This window comes from Oxyura jamaicensis, chromosome Z (assembly GCF_011077185.1).
Source record: "Oxyura jamaicensis isolate SHBP4307 breed ruddy duck chromosome Z, BPBGC_Ojam_1.0, whole genome shotgun sequence".
In the NCBI taxonomy this organism is placed as follows: Eukaryota; Metazoa; Chordata; class Aves; order Anseriformes; family Anatidae; genus Oxyura; species Oxyura jamaicensis.
In genome coordinates, this window is record NC_048926.1 from 55,429,361 (window position 1) to 55,446,085 (window position 16,725).

At 46.3% G+C, this 16,725-nt stretch overlaps 1 protein-coding gene across 1 annotated transcript in view; it reads right to left on the reverse strand.

Moving 5' to 3' along the window:
- SHB (SH2 domain containing adaptor protein B) overlaps positions 1 to 16,649 on the reverse strand; it is a 77,891-nt gene extending 61,242 nt beyond the window's left edge. Inside the window, exon 1 of the mRNA XM_035310159.1 lies at positions 15,977 to 16,649. Within this exon, the coding sequence (XP_035166050.1) occupies positions 15,977 to 16,534 (558 nt within the window). The 5' untranslated portion in view covers positions 16,535 to 16,649. The remainder of the gene's footprint in view (positions 1 to 15,976) is intronic.
- Positions 16,650 to 16,725: the final 76 nt, after the last annotated feature.

A 16,725-nucleotide genomic window follows, 5' to 3' on the forward strand; every position in this document is an offset into this window, starting at 1 on the left:
GCTACCTCCAGCTCTCCCCAGCTGGACATCCTAGACATACTCAGGACCTGATACAACACTTTTCTGAGCCTGCTGGTCAGCAGACGGTGGTATCTGTTACTGTCACCAGCCTGGCCCTACATGAGAGGCTACCTCCTGGCCTGTGCCAGGGTTGCTAGAGTTAGAGCAAGAACTTCCTGCTTCACCTTTAAACCAAAGCACACAGAAAAAGAAATATATTTATGAATCTAAAATCCTCAGTAAAAACAACCCCCTTCCACCCTGCAGAACAGGTAGAAGCATTTCCGTATGCAGCTCACAGCAACTGATCCTGAAGCATGTGATTTATTTTGCAGGTATTCCTCTATTTCAACAGTTGCTTGTTTTCCAAAAGTGTCAATTCGAGCAGAACAGTTACTGTCTCAGTGGCTGGGAAGTCTAACCAAATTTTTCTGGTGCAAAGAAGCTGCACTTGATCTGAGCACTTATATGTCCTCACCTTTTGTATGTCCTCACTCACCTTTCTGGAGACAGAGGCAGCTCCTTGTATCAGGAGGTACACTTTACTACTATACATTCTCTGCTGAAATTCAGATTTAATCTAGTAAAGCCATCTTTGCTTTTAAAATGGAAATACTGTTTGGAGTATAACAGCTTGGACTCAGAGACACTGGGGACTGGCCCCTCTGCTGTCACTGAAAAGACAGACCACGCATCTTAACAGTGCAAGCACAATGGAGGAAAATTGGGTTGAGTCACATGAATACACGAACCCTGTCATTACAGGGTCTGTGAAGCCTGTGTTCCAGATACCAAGCAGCAGACAGGCTTCAACACTGAAGCCACCTGGACTGCTGTTTCAGAAATTGTACCAGGATTTGGCTTGGCATAACCAGTTACCGAGTGGTGGGCAGACTGTGAGGTATATAACTGACACATACTTCACTCTCTTACAGGCTTTTTAGAAACATATGCACACAAACAAAAACAACATACACACAAAATAAAAATTTTGCTTCCAATCATTCAAATGGAGTAAAGTACTTTTCCACTATTCCACTAACTGCTCTGGCACAGTAATCCATCTACATGCACTTAATCTGATGTCATTCAGCTTTCTTTCCAAGGAAAATGAATCAGTCTTGCCTTTGGAAGAATGGCATATAGGGAAAGAAAACCACAGACAATTTAAAGAAAATGCAGAAACATAGCCAATAACATTTTAGAAAGAAATTATAAATTAGAATAGGCAAATATCAATCATATGAATCACCTCCCAGAGCCATTTAAGAGGTCCCTAACAGAACGGGATGAAAAAACAAACATACAATATTGTTTTCTATCATGTAGATCTAGTAACACCTAATGTATGAGTAACTTCAAGCAAAAGAAACTCTGAAAGATAAAGAGAAGTGCACTGATATAAAATTAAATGAAAGTTGTATTTGGGCTTCCTAGATTAGACATCAACAGGGAACACTGAGAAGTTCTCCCACACAGGTACTCCGGTACAACTCAAAGGTGAAAGAAAATGAGCTTGGCTCAATTAAGAGGTAAGTTGACAAATTCGTAACAATAGCACCAGCTAAGATGCCAATTAGCAAATACAAAATTGTTTTAGGAAGAAAAACTCAAAAGTTAAATACAAGATGAAATTCAGTTTTACCCCTCTAGTACGTATTAACTAAGATGCAAGTACCGCTATCTTTGTTCCTCTGGAGTCTTAAAAACACCATGTAGACCTATATATGTTGTTATGCTACACACAAAGGAGTTTCTGCATATGCAAAAAAAAAACATGAATTGCATATAAAGGCACAGGAAGAAAACAAAGAACGAGCACAAATGCGTAATTTTGCAGGTATCTATCTCACTAAAATCACATTTCTAAAAGGAACAAGAAAAAACACCAAAAAAACAACAACAAAAATGAGAACTTGCCATACTGAAGCACAACCCTTCTTTGAACTGAAAGAAGATACAAAAAAGCTATTCTGGAAACAGCAACTTCAGCACAGAACTGTCTGTTAATTGACTTGCCACTAATAGCGGCTATACCAGTTAGGCACACACGATTCTGGAAAAATCCAAAAGGAACTATGACAAATAGCAATAATCAGAAAACAAAAGACCTCTCCTGCTAGCTGAACCTTTGGAAGAATTATTAAGAAAGACCCTTTTGGGTAGAGATTCATTATTATTTTGTAATTAAATCTCCCCCCAGAAAAATGACAGATTGCACCGCCTTCCTTTCCCAGCTTTTGTGACCAGCAATTAAACCCACCAATACCACAGACAAGAACGCGCAGCTGTCAGCAAAGATACGGCAGGAGCTCTCACTTAAAGACGAGCACTCTGAAGTTGTGTCAGAGAACACCACAGTTTTACACAACTAAACACAACCTAATGGAAATTCTTCATCCTCTCTGCAAATTCAGTCACAGAAGACCAGTCACTTCGTATTACATGCCGTTTTGTTTTTTGTTTGTGTCTTCTTACAACCCTGAGAAATTTTTGACAAAGCCAAATTTCTCTCCCTGTCCCCAAGGGTTCTCCAGGTCTCTCACATCACAAACATGCCTGAGGCAGGTATTTCTGTAAACACAGTACTTTCATGTAATGCTTAGGCGCTACACATCAGAAAGGTCTCTGATGATGAAACCTAGATGAAGTTCAGCCTGCATACAGAAGAACTGCCAAGTTTCATCCAGATTTGTTTTCCAAACCAATGAAAACTTGCACTCCTGCTTTCTCCCATGAAGCCCCAAATTCCAGAACATGTTCAGGTAATTCTCCCTCTAGTTTCAGTACTGCCTTCTTTCAAAATAAAGCTCAATGTATGTGCATGCTTCCCAAGTCTGTGAACTTTGCATGGCTGAATTCCCACAAGAGCCAGCAGAGGGATCTCCACCATCCCGGTGGCTTCAGATGAGGAATAGTGAAAGCAGGATTTTGCATATCTCACTAAGGAATCGGAAATTTAGGTCATGATACTAGAGGACTACTCCACAAATGGTGCTGTGTACAGAGCCTTTCCTCCTACTCTTAAACTTGTGTGTTGGATAGACATCTCAGGCATCATTCATAGTTCTGATTTCCAGAGGAGAATGTATTCTTCTCTGAAGTGTAACTGAAGCTCAAATTTGGGAAAGTGGCTCCAAATTTTCTGAGACAGGGCGGACTGGTGGTGAGGCAGAAAAAAAACAAAACACTACAAAAAAACAGCATTTAATAACATTTCAAGGGCTACTCGCTCATGCGTAAGGCTTTGTTCTCACAAAAGACTGCTGTTTGCAGTTCACAAAGCTCAGGCAAATGCATTAACCTACACCTCACAGTGACAGAACCCAACTGCTGACAACCTGAGACAAACAATTCTTGTCTTCTTGCCTCCCCATCTCCCTCCCTGTATGCCCTTGGCTGCCCAGGCAGTGACTGCAGTTCCTTGATACAGAATCAAGGAATGACTTGGGTTGGAAGGGACCTTAAAGATCCCCTTGCTCCAACCCCTCTGCCACAAGCAGAGATGCCACCCGCTGCATTAGGCTGCCCATATCCCATATGTTTCTGTAGTTCACATGTGTCCCTACTTCATACAGGGCAACACAGACCCAAAAGCTGCTGCTGAAAGGTTAAAAGGAGAGTTATACCTGCTTTCTCTTCAGTAGGGAAAGAGTCCTTCCTTCAGCCATCTGCTCAGCTACTTTGAATTTGAAAATACACCTTCCAGCACCTGCCAATAGGTCCAAAAGTTTCAGAAGGATGGACAGACACAGCAGTGAATAGGTATTGTTCCTTCTGGAATACTAGGTTAGAAAAGTAAATAAATGTAGGATTTACCTCACGCACTGCTGTTAGCAGAAAGCTTTGTACAAAAGTTTTCTACACTTCAAGCATGATGCACAACTGCTCCAAAAATCACATCTTGTATCTGTTTTCATGTTAATGGATTACTATACTGTAATGCTTATAGAAACAGTGACACAGCCAGGAAGTCCTGGATGGCGGTCCCTTTGCAATCTATCACCAAAATCCATCATACACTGTTTCAGTTGCCAGGTTTCATATTACTTATGCTACTTGGACAGCAATGACTGGCAGATGCTCAGTGATGGGATACTGACACAGGGCAGCAAAGGGAAGAAAATAAACCATACTCCTTGTCAGGGGGTAGTGCTGACCACAGCTCTGCGTGAATGTCTGGGAACCAGGCACCAAGACCTTGCTAGGCAAAGGCATGGACGAAGATGTTCAGAGACACAAAGCCTCTCCTCCCAGTACTGATCAGTTCACGGAACATGGGGAACAAAGGAGCTTGTAAAGACGCAGAATAGGCATTTCTTCAGTGGTACAAGTAAACACAATGGCAAGCTGGCCACCACAAGAAGATCAGATTGTAAACCAGAAGTTTACTAGACAACTTGACAGTTAAAAAGAAACAGATTCACCTTTTCCTTTCCAGAACTTCCTTCTCATTAATCAGGCTAAAAGACATTTACCCAAGTTCCCACACACGTTCTTGCTGTGTCTGCCTTCTCATTTAAAGGTCCCTTAAATCACGAGAAATTGCCTAACCTTATTTTGCCTATAGTTTTCCCCTTCCACACAAGCATTACATTAGAACAGTCCCAACACTAACACCATGTACAAGTGTGCCTTAAGCTGGATGTGTAAATAACTGTAATGCAGACCTCTTTCCTTATCTGAGCAGTTTAAGGGAAGAATGCAGATAATATCTGTGCTGTCATACAACAGTAAGGAAGATGCATTTATGGTGGCCCAAATGTAGAAACAGTTGTGCAATGCTGCTGTCTCAGTACTTCATTGTTAACAGGCAGACTTAACTAGCTCAGCTCCTGCACACACCCACGTGAAAACTCAGGGGACAACCTATAGAAGAAAGCACAATTCTTTCCTTCTTGCTGATCAGCAAGAGTGTTCAGCTCTGCTTTAGTGTCCTCACAATATCATTCTCTCCCACTGACTCACCCAGCCATGCCCAACTGTATACACATGCACTTGATCTGAACAAAGCCCTATTCACTCCTTTATGCTTTTGCAGAAGAAGGTATGCTTGTACACTTCAGAGACCACGTCAGACTAACTCCACAATCACCTGCTGCAGAGATTCAGATGCAGAGTGAGAAAGACGCTCCAGCTTGACAGAGCTGCACCTCAAATCCTGCACTACTGTCCTTACAGGAATGCACCATATTAACATTACAAAAGTCTGCTGGCAACACTCAGGCTCCAGGGCAGTTTTTGAACACCAGACTTAAAACAAAAGCAAAGGCTTAGGTTCTGTGAGATCTCTGAAGACAATTAAAATCAGAGTCAAAGCTCGCTGTCCTGCTCAAAGCAGGGGTCATGTGAAAGCCAGACCATGTTGTTCAGAGTCTTGCCCACACAGGTTCTGAAGTGCTCCACAGCTGGAAGTTCTGCAGCCTCCTTCTAAGCAATATATATGCATATAAAATAACAAGTAATAATTATGGCCATATAATGCATACACCGTATATTTATGTATACCTATGTACATACATATTATGCAAATATCCTAACATTACATTCAATATACGTAGCAGGAAAACCTACATTTGAGGCAAAACAAACGAAGAAGATGAGTGTAATTGGTAGACTCCAGCAGCAGCCTGAGATCAGACAGGAGCTGTGTACACCGGAGGATGTTACTAAGCATGCATTTGGATTCCACTCAGTTATTACAGTCCCCATTAAGACGGAAGACATGAAAGTGCTATATCGATGGACTGCTCTGGACCTTTACCCTGATCCCTGCTCTGCACTCATTCCATTCAGAAGAAAGCTTCACTAAGCAATACAAAGTATCCACCACGTATCTTTCAGTTATATTTGAAGTCAGAACCTCTAAGGCAATAAATGGGCTGTTGGCATTCTGCCTCCTTTTGTTCTCCATGCAAACTCCAATACTGCATTATTTTAAGCAGATTTTTTTTTTCTTTCACCATCCGATAGCTACACGTAGCCTTATGCAGACTGTGTTACTACTGTTTGAGGTTAAACTGCATACCTCTTCTTTGTCTCCTACATTTATTAGCTTTATCAGTCTGAAGACTAATTAGAATTGCTGGCTCAACATAAAAACGCAGTGACAGAAGAGTAACCATAGGGACGTGTGTCACAACTACTGTTAATATTATCCATTCCTCTGATACCCGTGGTAAGCTAATGCTTGGTCACAGAGGCAAGTTGAACTTTTACAGGGCCTCCCCTGTCTGACACAAAGATGTACAGAGACCGGGAGAGCACGAACTGCATCTGCAGCACGCAGCTTTTTTCTTCTGTCCCCATGCACTGTCAGCTGCTGGAACCAGGTCAAAATCATCATATCAGCGGAGGCATATAACAGCAATGAATTTCTTCCCTCTCTCCCCCAGCTGGCTTTTCAGTGCACATCCTCACAGCAATGCCCAGATAGGATGATTAAGTGGCAAATTTACGCAGAACCAGTAAGAAGAAAACCAACAGTGAAACATAAACGCAAGCTGGTAAAGGGCAGGCCCGTGCTAGGACCTGGAAGGCTGCTGCATGCGGTGATGCCCTTCCAGGGACAGCCCTACAGCCCACCTCACCTCTCAGGGACACGGTTCGACCTGCTGAGTCACAGCAGCACGATGCAGCTCCTCTTTCTGCAGCAGGGAGGAAGAGGTGTGCCCTCCTGCTTGCTCACAGAAACCCAGGTGCATAGCTCCAGGCTATCACCTTGCCATGAGAAACACAGCCAGCATCCTGCTGCGCTGTTCTGCCCCGTGGTCTGCACACAGATAGCCCCTTCTGAACACAGGCCGTTCCAGTCTTGCCTCCAGCTGCCATCACAAACAGCTCTTGCTCCTTTCCAGCAGCTCTTGTTCCTTCCCTGCAGCATCAGGAGCACGTGGACTCCTCCAACCCAGTAGGTGCTCTAGCTTCAGAGTGGCAGGAGACCCTCAACAGGCTTTCCAGCTGCAAAAGAGCCGCCCTAGAGTGCTATACTACATCTAGATGATCAGCGCAGCCTGAGTACATCAAGCCAGCGGCAGCTGCCTTTTACCACGAAGCTTCTCCATACTTTGTGCCAAAGAGCGAACAATCATTCCTTCCACAATATTCCCAATACTGCAATGATGGTGGCAAGCTGTATCGTCAGCTTGCTCCTGCACAGCTCAGGGCTCAGTGAGTTGCATTACATTGGGTGGAAAATCACTCTCCAGTCTGGCTGGTTTTACTTGAGCTTGTTCCATGGAGAAGACATGCATCAGAGCTCAGAACTCAGTCCACAGAAGAACAGGTAAATGCAATCTTAAGATGAACCTCACACCCTGATGAGCCAGGGTCCCTACATCACAGCTCAGGACTCAAACTCAAATTCTACCTGGATTTGACACCTCCCTCCCCTATGCTGTAGATCACAGTCTTGTTCCCCACTCCCTCGCAGCAGTTAGAATGACTTCAGCATTTAGGAGATGCGTATACCACCAAGCATGCTCAGAGGTACACGTGGTGAGACCCTCTGCTGACCTACCCTGGAAACGGTAAGTGACTTACCCATCTCCAGACAAAAGCAGTTAGTACATGTTTCCACTTGTGCCCACTCACACTGTAACGTGTGCCATCCAGATCCTCTTTATGGAACAGGAGCACCCTGTTCCATTCAAATGGGGTGCATCAACCTGAAACAAGACATGCTCCAAAAGGCAACGTGGCTAGTTCTCTGGGTCAGAATAATTAGGTGGCAGAATTTACTCATGAGCAAAGAGGTCTCACAACCTCTATATGTGATAAACATTTGGTTTGAGAAACCACTAACTGTAGTTCTTTGACAGCTGGACCAGAGGGGCTGCTGAGCACAGATGTCCTGATGTCGTGACACAGAAATGTGAGAACAGTGGGCAGCATGGTTTTGGCTATTAGCCTCTCAGGGATGAGAGATCTAACCAACCTGAGATTTAGCCATTGGTTCACATTTTTCATATTTGTTATCTGATCATGCTCTTTTTTTATTGCTGGCAGAACTAGTCTTCTATTTCTACAATAAGCTGTTGCAAAGCTGGTGTTGCCTCACATACTTCGTTGCTTGATATCCACAGAACCCTTGTTGTATAGCAGCATGGTGACAGCAAATCCAACTCAACAGCACCCATTTCCACTCCAATACTCTCCATCATCCTAAACAGCCAGTCAGAAACCTTTCAGCAACACCTGTGCACTTCAGTGAATGCAAACAATAAGACTCATCTGTCTGCCTTTCAATACACGTAGCACCACGGTGACAATCAGGCCAATTCAGTCACCCTCGGGTCTGCAGAGTACGGTGTTACACACAGCACTCAGGAGCTGCAGCACACAGCCAGAGACCTCCCCGAGTCCGCCCAGCCCCTGTCTGAGCTTCATGACAAGAGTGTGGGAGGGAAAAATGAAAAGCGTTTGTCTAATGCCTCGGGGACAACTTGTTCTTCCCAGCACAGAACGCAACGAGCACCCTAGGTCATTTTCCACCTTTCCACCACAACCTAGGAGCACTGACTGTTCACAGTTTCTTCTGTGTTGTAGCTTCTGATTCTCAGCCATCTTGAAGTCATTCATCTCTTCCTCCCATTAGGAAAATTTCTTCCAGGATTTAGTGAATCACTCAGCTCACCTTCTTCGCTGCTGCTGCCGTCTCAGTAACCTTGCACTGCTTTTGCCAGAGATGCATGCCTGTCAGCCAGGTCAGAGCTTCTCAAATGAATTTCGAGTTTCATATTGGCTGCAGAGGGTCTTCATTCTTCAGTGTCTCCTACAGATCTCTGGCTGGGCCATCATGCCAAGCACTGTGGCTGACCAGCTTATTTCTTTAATGCAGACACGTCAGGGGAGGGGAGAAAAGAGAGGAACACCGGAGACTGAGGCAGAGGAATGACTCTCTAACCTGAAACAGTGATAAGTTAGTCACAGATCACACTGGCCACAGCAAGTTGGACCAATGTTTGCTCCTTGACTTGCAGGACATTGTCCCAGTCAGTTTAACACTAACCAAGCATTTACTCCTTTATAGACTGTCCTGGTTTTGGCTAGGACAGTTATTTTTCTTCCAGGTAGCTGCTATGGTGCTATGATTTGGATTTAGGATAATACTGATAACACGCTGACGTTTTAATTGCTGCAGAGCAGTGCTTTCCCTAAGCCAAGGACTTTCCAGCTCCTGGTGCTGCCCTGCCAGCAAGGAGACTGGGGGTGCACCTCCTCTGAGTCCCAGTTACTGAGCTACAATCTCACCATCTCTGCAAGGTTCAGATAGGGAACTACCCTCAGAGCATGCAGCACAGCTCCGGGCCATTCCTATCTCACTCAGTGCATGCCGATCTTTGAAACTACATTTGGCACACTGCTGTGACTCTTCTCTGAAGATTACACTGCGCTGTTTTTTAAACCATGCGAGATTAAAATACATCTTGAAACATTTCGGAAGAGCAGAGATCTGAATTCCAGGAGGGTGGTAATCTTTCACACATGCTCCTCCTGCAGTTCCTCAGCAGCCTTTAGCCTGCAGTCCTAAATAACTGCTGTAGGTGGCTGAAGTCCATCAGCGGTCACTATCACTCCCACGTATGAAGCCTGTGAAATACTTTGGTACTTTGGGGATTACAGTCACTGGTAATCCAATGTCTAGTATTTTTGCAAAGTCACATGGAGAAAATATGAGAATGCAAGCATTACCATTTGACATCAAAGCACAGAATCCAGCTACAGAGAACAAAGCACTTCTGCAGGTATTTTTCATCCATGCCAAACAGACCACAGCTATTTTTTAAAGAGTTAAAGATTAACAAGCTACTCGCTTTAAACTGACCTCCATCCCTCCAATGGAAAACATCCCAAGTACTTGCAGGCCACAGCAGGTATGAGTAGTGGTGTTTTTTTGTTTGTCTGGTTTTGTGGTTTTGTTTTTTCTTTTATTTTTTTTCCCCTCTCCAGGCAGAACTGAAAACTGTGGTCAAGAAGTCAAAATGACTGGCCTGGTAGACGAGGAAAGAACAGTGGATGTTGCCTGCCTGAACTTCAGTAAGGCCTTTGACACCGTCTCCCATAAGATTCTCAAGTAGCAGCTGATGAAGTATACTTGATGGGCAGTGAGGTGGATTGAAAACTGGATAAATGTCAGGCCCAGAGGACAGTGATCAGTGGCACAAAGGCTGGTTGGAGTTCACTAACTAGCAAAGTACCTGACGAGTCAATACTGGGTCCAGTCCTGTTTAATGTCTTCATTAATGATGTGGGTGATGGGGCAGAGTACCCTCAGCAGGTTTGCAGAGGACACAGAACTGGGAGGAGCAGCTGGCTGAACACCAACCAGCACGGTGCCCTTGCCACAGAGAAAGCTAATGGTACCCTGGGATGCAGGAGGTAAAGTGCTGCCAGCAGGTCGAGGGAGGTGATCCTTGCCCTCCACTCACCACTGGTGAGGCCACACCTGGAGCTCTGTGTCCAGTTCTGGTCTCCCCAGTACAAGACGGACATGGGTACACTGGAGACAGAGCACTGAAGAGCGACCAAGGTGATGAAGGGACTGGAGCACCTCTCCCATGAGAAAAGGCTGAGAGAGCTGGGACTGTTCAGCCTGGAGAAGAGAAGGTTCAGGTAGTTTCTCATCAGTGTATATATAAATACCTGAAAGGAGGGTGCGAGGAGGACAGAGCCTAGGGCAGAGGCAGTGCTGTTGGACCAGGTACAGTCCAGAGGTCCCTTCCACACTAATCCATTCTGTGATCCTGTCTCCTGTGTCAAAGGCTAAGCACCCTGGTTTGAATTTCACACCTTTTGGTATCTGTTTCAAAATGTGACTTTGAATATAGATGGAGAGAGAAAAATTAACGCAGACTTACTCTGCAGTGCCTACCTCTCAGGCCATAAGATGCTGAGAATACAGGCCGAAGGGTGAGAAGAGCATACATGCTAATTCCTGATGTCCAGGAGTAGGACAGGGACACAACATCAAGATTAAAGTGCCAATGACCAGAGATGTAATTAAAGAGCTTACAGCTGGACAGTGCAAGGAAAGACAAACATGAGCATTATTAGAGAAAAACTGTGTCTGTTCTGAGCTTTTGCCCAGAACTTCCAACCTCACACTTAATATTCTGTATCCCACTCTCTCAGTCCAAAGTGAATGAGAACTTTGTACCACACAATGAGCACAGAAATTGAGCACAGAACAGCTCAGAGTCGCTGTCTGTCACTAGCAGCAGTGCTGATGTGTTGGATGGGGAATGACATCCCAGCACAGACAGATACCAGTCTTCCATGCTCTCCTGTGAAGGAAGACAAGGCAAACATAAAAGGCTGCTGCAGGCATGTATTCCTGCTTGCTGGGGGTCAGGAGGGGCCATGGTTTGTACACATTATACAGAGGTTGCAGAGAAGGGGATGGAAACTGAACAAAGGTCCACTATCCTGCCCAGCTCCCTTAGAGGCATTCGCACCACAGTAACAGCCTTTTTCAGAACGAGGCCACATGGAACGTGTTCAGCTGCAGTCTCCCAGTAAATGATTCAATACCTACATCTGCATTCAGAAGGGGCAAGTCAGTCTTTTACTTGAAGCCAGTAACCGAGGCACTGTGAGTGTTCTGGATCCATTTACTGTAAAGGTATACACAACACACTCTCTCAGAAGACAGCCACTCACTCCTTCCATCTGCATGTGTCCAACTCCTTCAAAATCCCTTCTGGTAGCCTTTTTCTGCTCCAATTTTCTTTGTCCAAAAGTCTGAAAGTCTGGATGGTTTCCAGAGCTGAGATGGCTTGCAGCTGTTGCAGTGCGCTGCAGAAGCCAGGCATGCTTGTAACCAAACAACCCACCACATCACTTGGAACTGCCCTAAAGTCACAAGGACTCCACAGGTTTGGGTAACAACTGAGTACCTTACCATTCTTAGGATGGATAGTCCCTTGATCATCAGACTGATGCGTGTAAGAAGAATACACTTCTATCTGTCCAAGATGCACGGAAAAAAATACAGTTTGCTGCCTTTATGCATAGTCATATCCATACCTCTCATGCAGGATCACAAGACGAGAGGCCACCAGTATTGTTTTCCAGGCCTCTGGCTCAAAGACAGAACCATATGTCAATAGGAGCCACATGCAGAGAGCAGGACTGTTTCAGAGTGCAGCCTGCTGTAAAGAGCGGCAGCCTGACACCCTGCTGCAGTGGATTATACACGGGAGTATGACACAGGCTTCCATCTATAATTTAGGATCTCTAGAAAATACATCCTTGGGTATAGATAATTCTAACAGTGCTAAGATATCTTGCAAGCGTTTCTCAGTGCATCTCAAAATACCAGCTACAAGATTCTGCTGAACACATGTGACTTGTTCCCACCTGCAGGACCAAATGCAGACCTTCCGGATAAGAAAATAAGACAAATGTCTTGTCAATGTTTACTAAGATGTTTTAATAATATACAGATATTAATATTGTTCTATGGAGCATAAGCACTTTTATGCCAGAGCGGAAAAGCTCAAACTGCATGTTCATAGCCAAGTGCAACACAACAAAGGCAGTTGTTCATGTGTAACAGAGGGACAGCTTCCAAGGCAAATGGCCTTAGCCCTCACACTCAGCTAGCATCCAGATCTCCGTGCCACAAACTTCTGAGGTAGATCCCATGGAAACTAAGTTTTTCCTTCCTATGCAAGTACAGCATTCACACAAAGCCTTTGTCTTCAGACCTTTGGAAATTAAGTTGCCTTAAAGCTTCCTGGCTGCCTGCTACTGACACACAGCATTTACGACCTTTTCCCCTGGATCAACTGAGTGTGCAGAGGGGAGATACTCTCTACCAGATCATATACATCCTCTCCTGGGGAAATGGATCTCACAACTTGCAGTGCCTTCTGCATGCTATATCAGAACTGCTGCACAAGGGGAGAGCAAAATGCTGCTCACTATGAAATGGCCATCTTTTGAAGGAGAAGTACACTACAACCCTAGCTGTTAAATACCAAGAACCTGCTGCAATGGAGCACGATACATTTGCTGTCTCAATAGTCTTTCAGGTTCTTCAGCTCCAAAGCCAAGTGGAGAAGCATTTGAGTGAGAAATTACACAAAGTATACTTTTTACACAGACACTTTCTCCTCAAGTAGTACTACTTTCACAGATCTACACACAACACCAAAAAAAATATATAATGAAAAGTTGCTCAGGAGGATCCCGGTTCATGAAGAGGTTTGTCCACTGAGCTGATGGTAAGCCGCATCTTGCATTTGTTCTTAAACAAAGAGAGCAGCTGACAAGTTTACACATATGGCCGCGTGTCATTCTAGCTTGCTGCAGAAGAGGTGAGCATCACCTCTTCCAGGTTAGCATTAATGGTGGAAACCAGTAATTTGTTATCATCTATAATAGGGGAGCTGAACAGCATCTGCCACAAATGGTTACCTAGCCTGACCTCCCTTGCTTTCAGATAAGCATCACTGCTAAAGACCCCAAACCTGCCTGTTAATACTACCTAAATTAAAAAAGAATAATCCACAAACCAATTTGAATTCAAAGACACGTGGCAATGGTGACTTCCTTGGCACCTCGTGTGAAGGCCAGTCACCTCGCTATTACAGGCGCGTGGCCTCTTACCAGTCTGTGTTTCCCTGCTTCAGCCTCGGTCAGTCAGTACACTCACCTCTACCACCAAGCCTCCTGAACCCCAGATGCACTGCATCGCTGCGGTTACTTTCACAGACTCTGCACAGAATCTTGCAAAATACAGCCATGTGCCATTAATTTAATTTGTATCTCTCCAACTACCTGAATCAGTTCGTCTATCTTTTTTTTTTTTTTCCCCCCGGGGAATTTAGACTAACTGGTTTGCAATTGTTAATACTTTGCCATTTGTCCTTTGTATGTAACCACACCAAACAAGCACCTTAAAAAGTCTCCTATACATTTCAGTACCTCTTGCAAGTTTAACACATGACAAACAGGCACAAAGCTTAAAAAAAAAATCTCACTGAATTTGTTGAAAAACACACTTCTCTGTAAGGGAAAACAGCACTTTATCCTTGCGTGTTCAAAAAGGAAAAAAAGACCAGAGAAGTTGGAGCAGGCCACAAAACTTTACCAAACACTCCTGGATTGTTAAACATTAACACCTTTCTGAGATGATGGACTTATTCTGCAACTATATTTTCTTTCATCTGTAATATACTTTCCAGCTTAAGCTATGCTAGTCATGGATTTTTCCCCTCTCAATGTTTTCACCATTTCTATCAACTTTTCTGCATGTCTGACTTCTAGGTGTTTTTTTGTCTTTTTTTCCCCCCATTTGTCACCTTCTTTACCGTTCCCCTTCTGTAGGAAGGTTATTTCCACCTGCCATTGAACATGCCACACTCTTCACTGAATTCCTCATTTTTTCTCCTCTCAGCAAGCGACAGAGTTGTTCTGTCAGGGCTCACTTTGCCAAAACGAAAGCATTTGTCTGCCGTCCCGTTAGGGCACTGCTTCCCAGGTTCACCTGTCAGTCCTTGCATATCAGGGCTGTGAAATGATAGCGATCTCATTTCCATTGCTGGGAGGAAACAAACCGTACAGAAGGCAAGGTACGTAGCCTCATAACCAGGCTCTGAGGGGGGAGGGCAGGGACAGGCACACCTGCCTTTTCAGACAAGGAAAGATCCCCTGCTCATCACATAGACTTCTCTATCTCAAAGCCAGGATGAACGTGGCTATGGCATGAGCATTCAGTATCTTCTGGGGAATCATCCTGTCGTGCGGGCTGCTCACTCAGAACCAGTTTTAGAACATGCAGAAAGGCTTGGAGCAGCACGCACCCATAACCACACGAGGTAGCAAGTTGTGTTAAGATGTCATTTCTGTTTTGAAAATTGCTTCACTAGGTTCTAAAATAGAAAGATTAAAAATAAGAAATAACTTCCCTTTCTTATAGAAAAAGAACAGCAGCTGCACGTGGAAGAATTTTGCCCCGAGCAGTTATTTTCCCTGAAGTATGAAGTTGTTGAAAGTATTTGCCTAAGAGTGGGTACATAACCCTCAGCACAGGTGACTGACAGAAGACTGAATGTACTGAAACTGTAACCTTAATGATGATTCACTTCTGAGAAACAAGTCGCTTCCAGTCAGGAGCTAGGTGTAAAAAGACAGGCTATGTAATAGGACTTTAATCTTGTATCATCACCATGACAAGCTGATTTATTTGGAATTCCACCTGGACAGGACATAATTCATCAGGTTGTCATGGAGATGCGCCACCACTCAATTCAGCCGCGCTACAAACTCAAACATGTACACGCAGATCATCTGAATTGATAACATTCAGCACATACTTAGAATTCCTGTGACACGGTTATTACTCTGCAGTTTCACAAACTAGTTTACGACGGGGATAATATTCTATTTCCTATATATGTATAGGAAACTAAACTGCGCTTACAGGAAGAGCAGAGCTGGGGGAACGTGTGCTGTATTTACAAAATGCTACTTCCCTCTGCGAAGTTTCTCCCTGGTGACCAGAGTTCAGGATCCCAGCACCTGAAAGTGCCGTTCCTACAGTATTTGTGGAGAACCACCGCTAGAAGACGGGAGAACGTCTGGCTACAGGGGCCAGCAGCTAGGCAGCTTGCTTCGGGTACCTGCCAGCTGCGCACACGCAGCGTGAGGCGGGCGTTACGCTCCCGTGACACGGGAATTCACGCTGCCTCACCTTCAGCTCTGAGCGGGGAGGTAACGAAGCGGACTTGTGAGAAACACCCACCTCCAGGAGAAGCAAATCGCTAATACTTCAACGTGAATCGCTGCTGGAAGCTCACGGCTCGCTTCAGGCATGAGAAGCGCCGTTGGTGAGCGCACACTGCCCACGGCATGCCCACGCTAGGGGTTACACCAAAGCCTCCTGCAAGAGCCAAAGCACCGCGACCCGCGGAGGCGCGTTAACGCGTGCCGCTCTCCCTCCCGAGAGGGGCCGGGGCGCGGCACCCACCTTCTCCTTCCCCGCAGCGGCCGCGGGCGGCTCGGGGCCCGTCTTCTTGCCCTCGCCGATGTCCACCCTGATGAGGCGGTGCCGGGGGGAGATGTACCTGACGTCGGGCGGCGTGCCGGGCCGCCGCTCGCTCTGGCTGCGGAAGAGGTGCGGGGAGCCGGGCGCGGCGGGGCTGGCGGCGCCGCAGGACGAGGAGGAGAAGAGGCGCGGGGCCGGCTCGCCGGGCTCCTCGGGCCGGCACAGGGCGCGCAGCTTGCGCAGGGACGAGCCGGGCCCGCTGTACGGGTCCTCGAAGTCGCGCTCCTTCTGCGCGCGGTAGGCGCGGAGCAGGTCGCTGGTGTCGTCGCGCAGGTGGCGGTGCGGGAAGCCGGGCGAGGCGTGCGGGTGCTGCGGGTGGTGCTGGCGGTGGTGGTGGTGGTGGAGGTGCGGCGGCCCGTCGGGGCGGGGCGCGCCGCCCGCACCGTTGCGCTTCTCCCGGTAGTCGGGCCGCGGGGGCTGCGGGGGGCTCTTGGTCTTGTTGTTGCCCAGGCTGAAGTACTTGTTCAGCCATTTGGCCATCGTCCCCGCCGGCCGCGGGCCCTCAGCGGCGACCGCTGCCCCCGCCGCCCTGCGCCGCAGCTCCGCTCGCCGCCCGCATGGAGGAGCCGGGTGGCGGGGCGGCGCGGGACCGGCCGCCCCCCTCCGCTCCGCTCCGCTCCGCGCCCCGCTCCGCTCTGCGCACACGGGTCCGCCCCGGCGGGCTGCGGGCC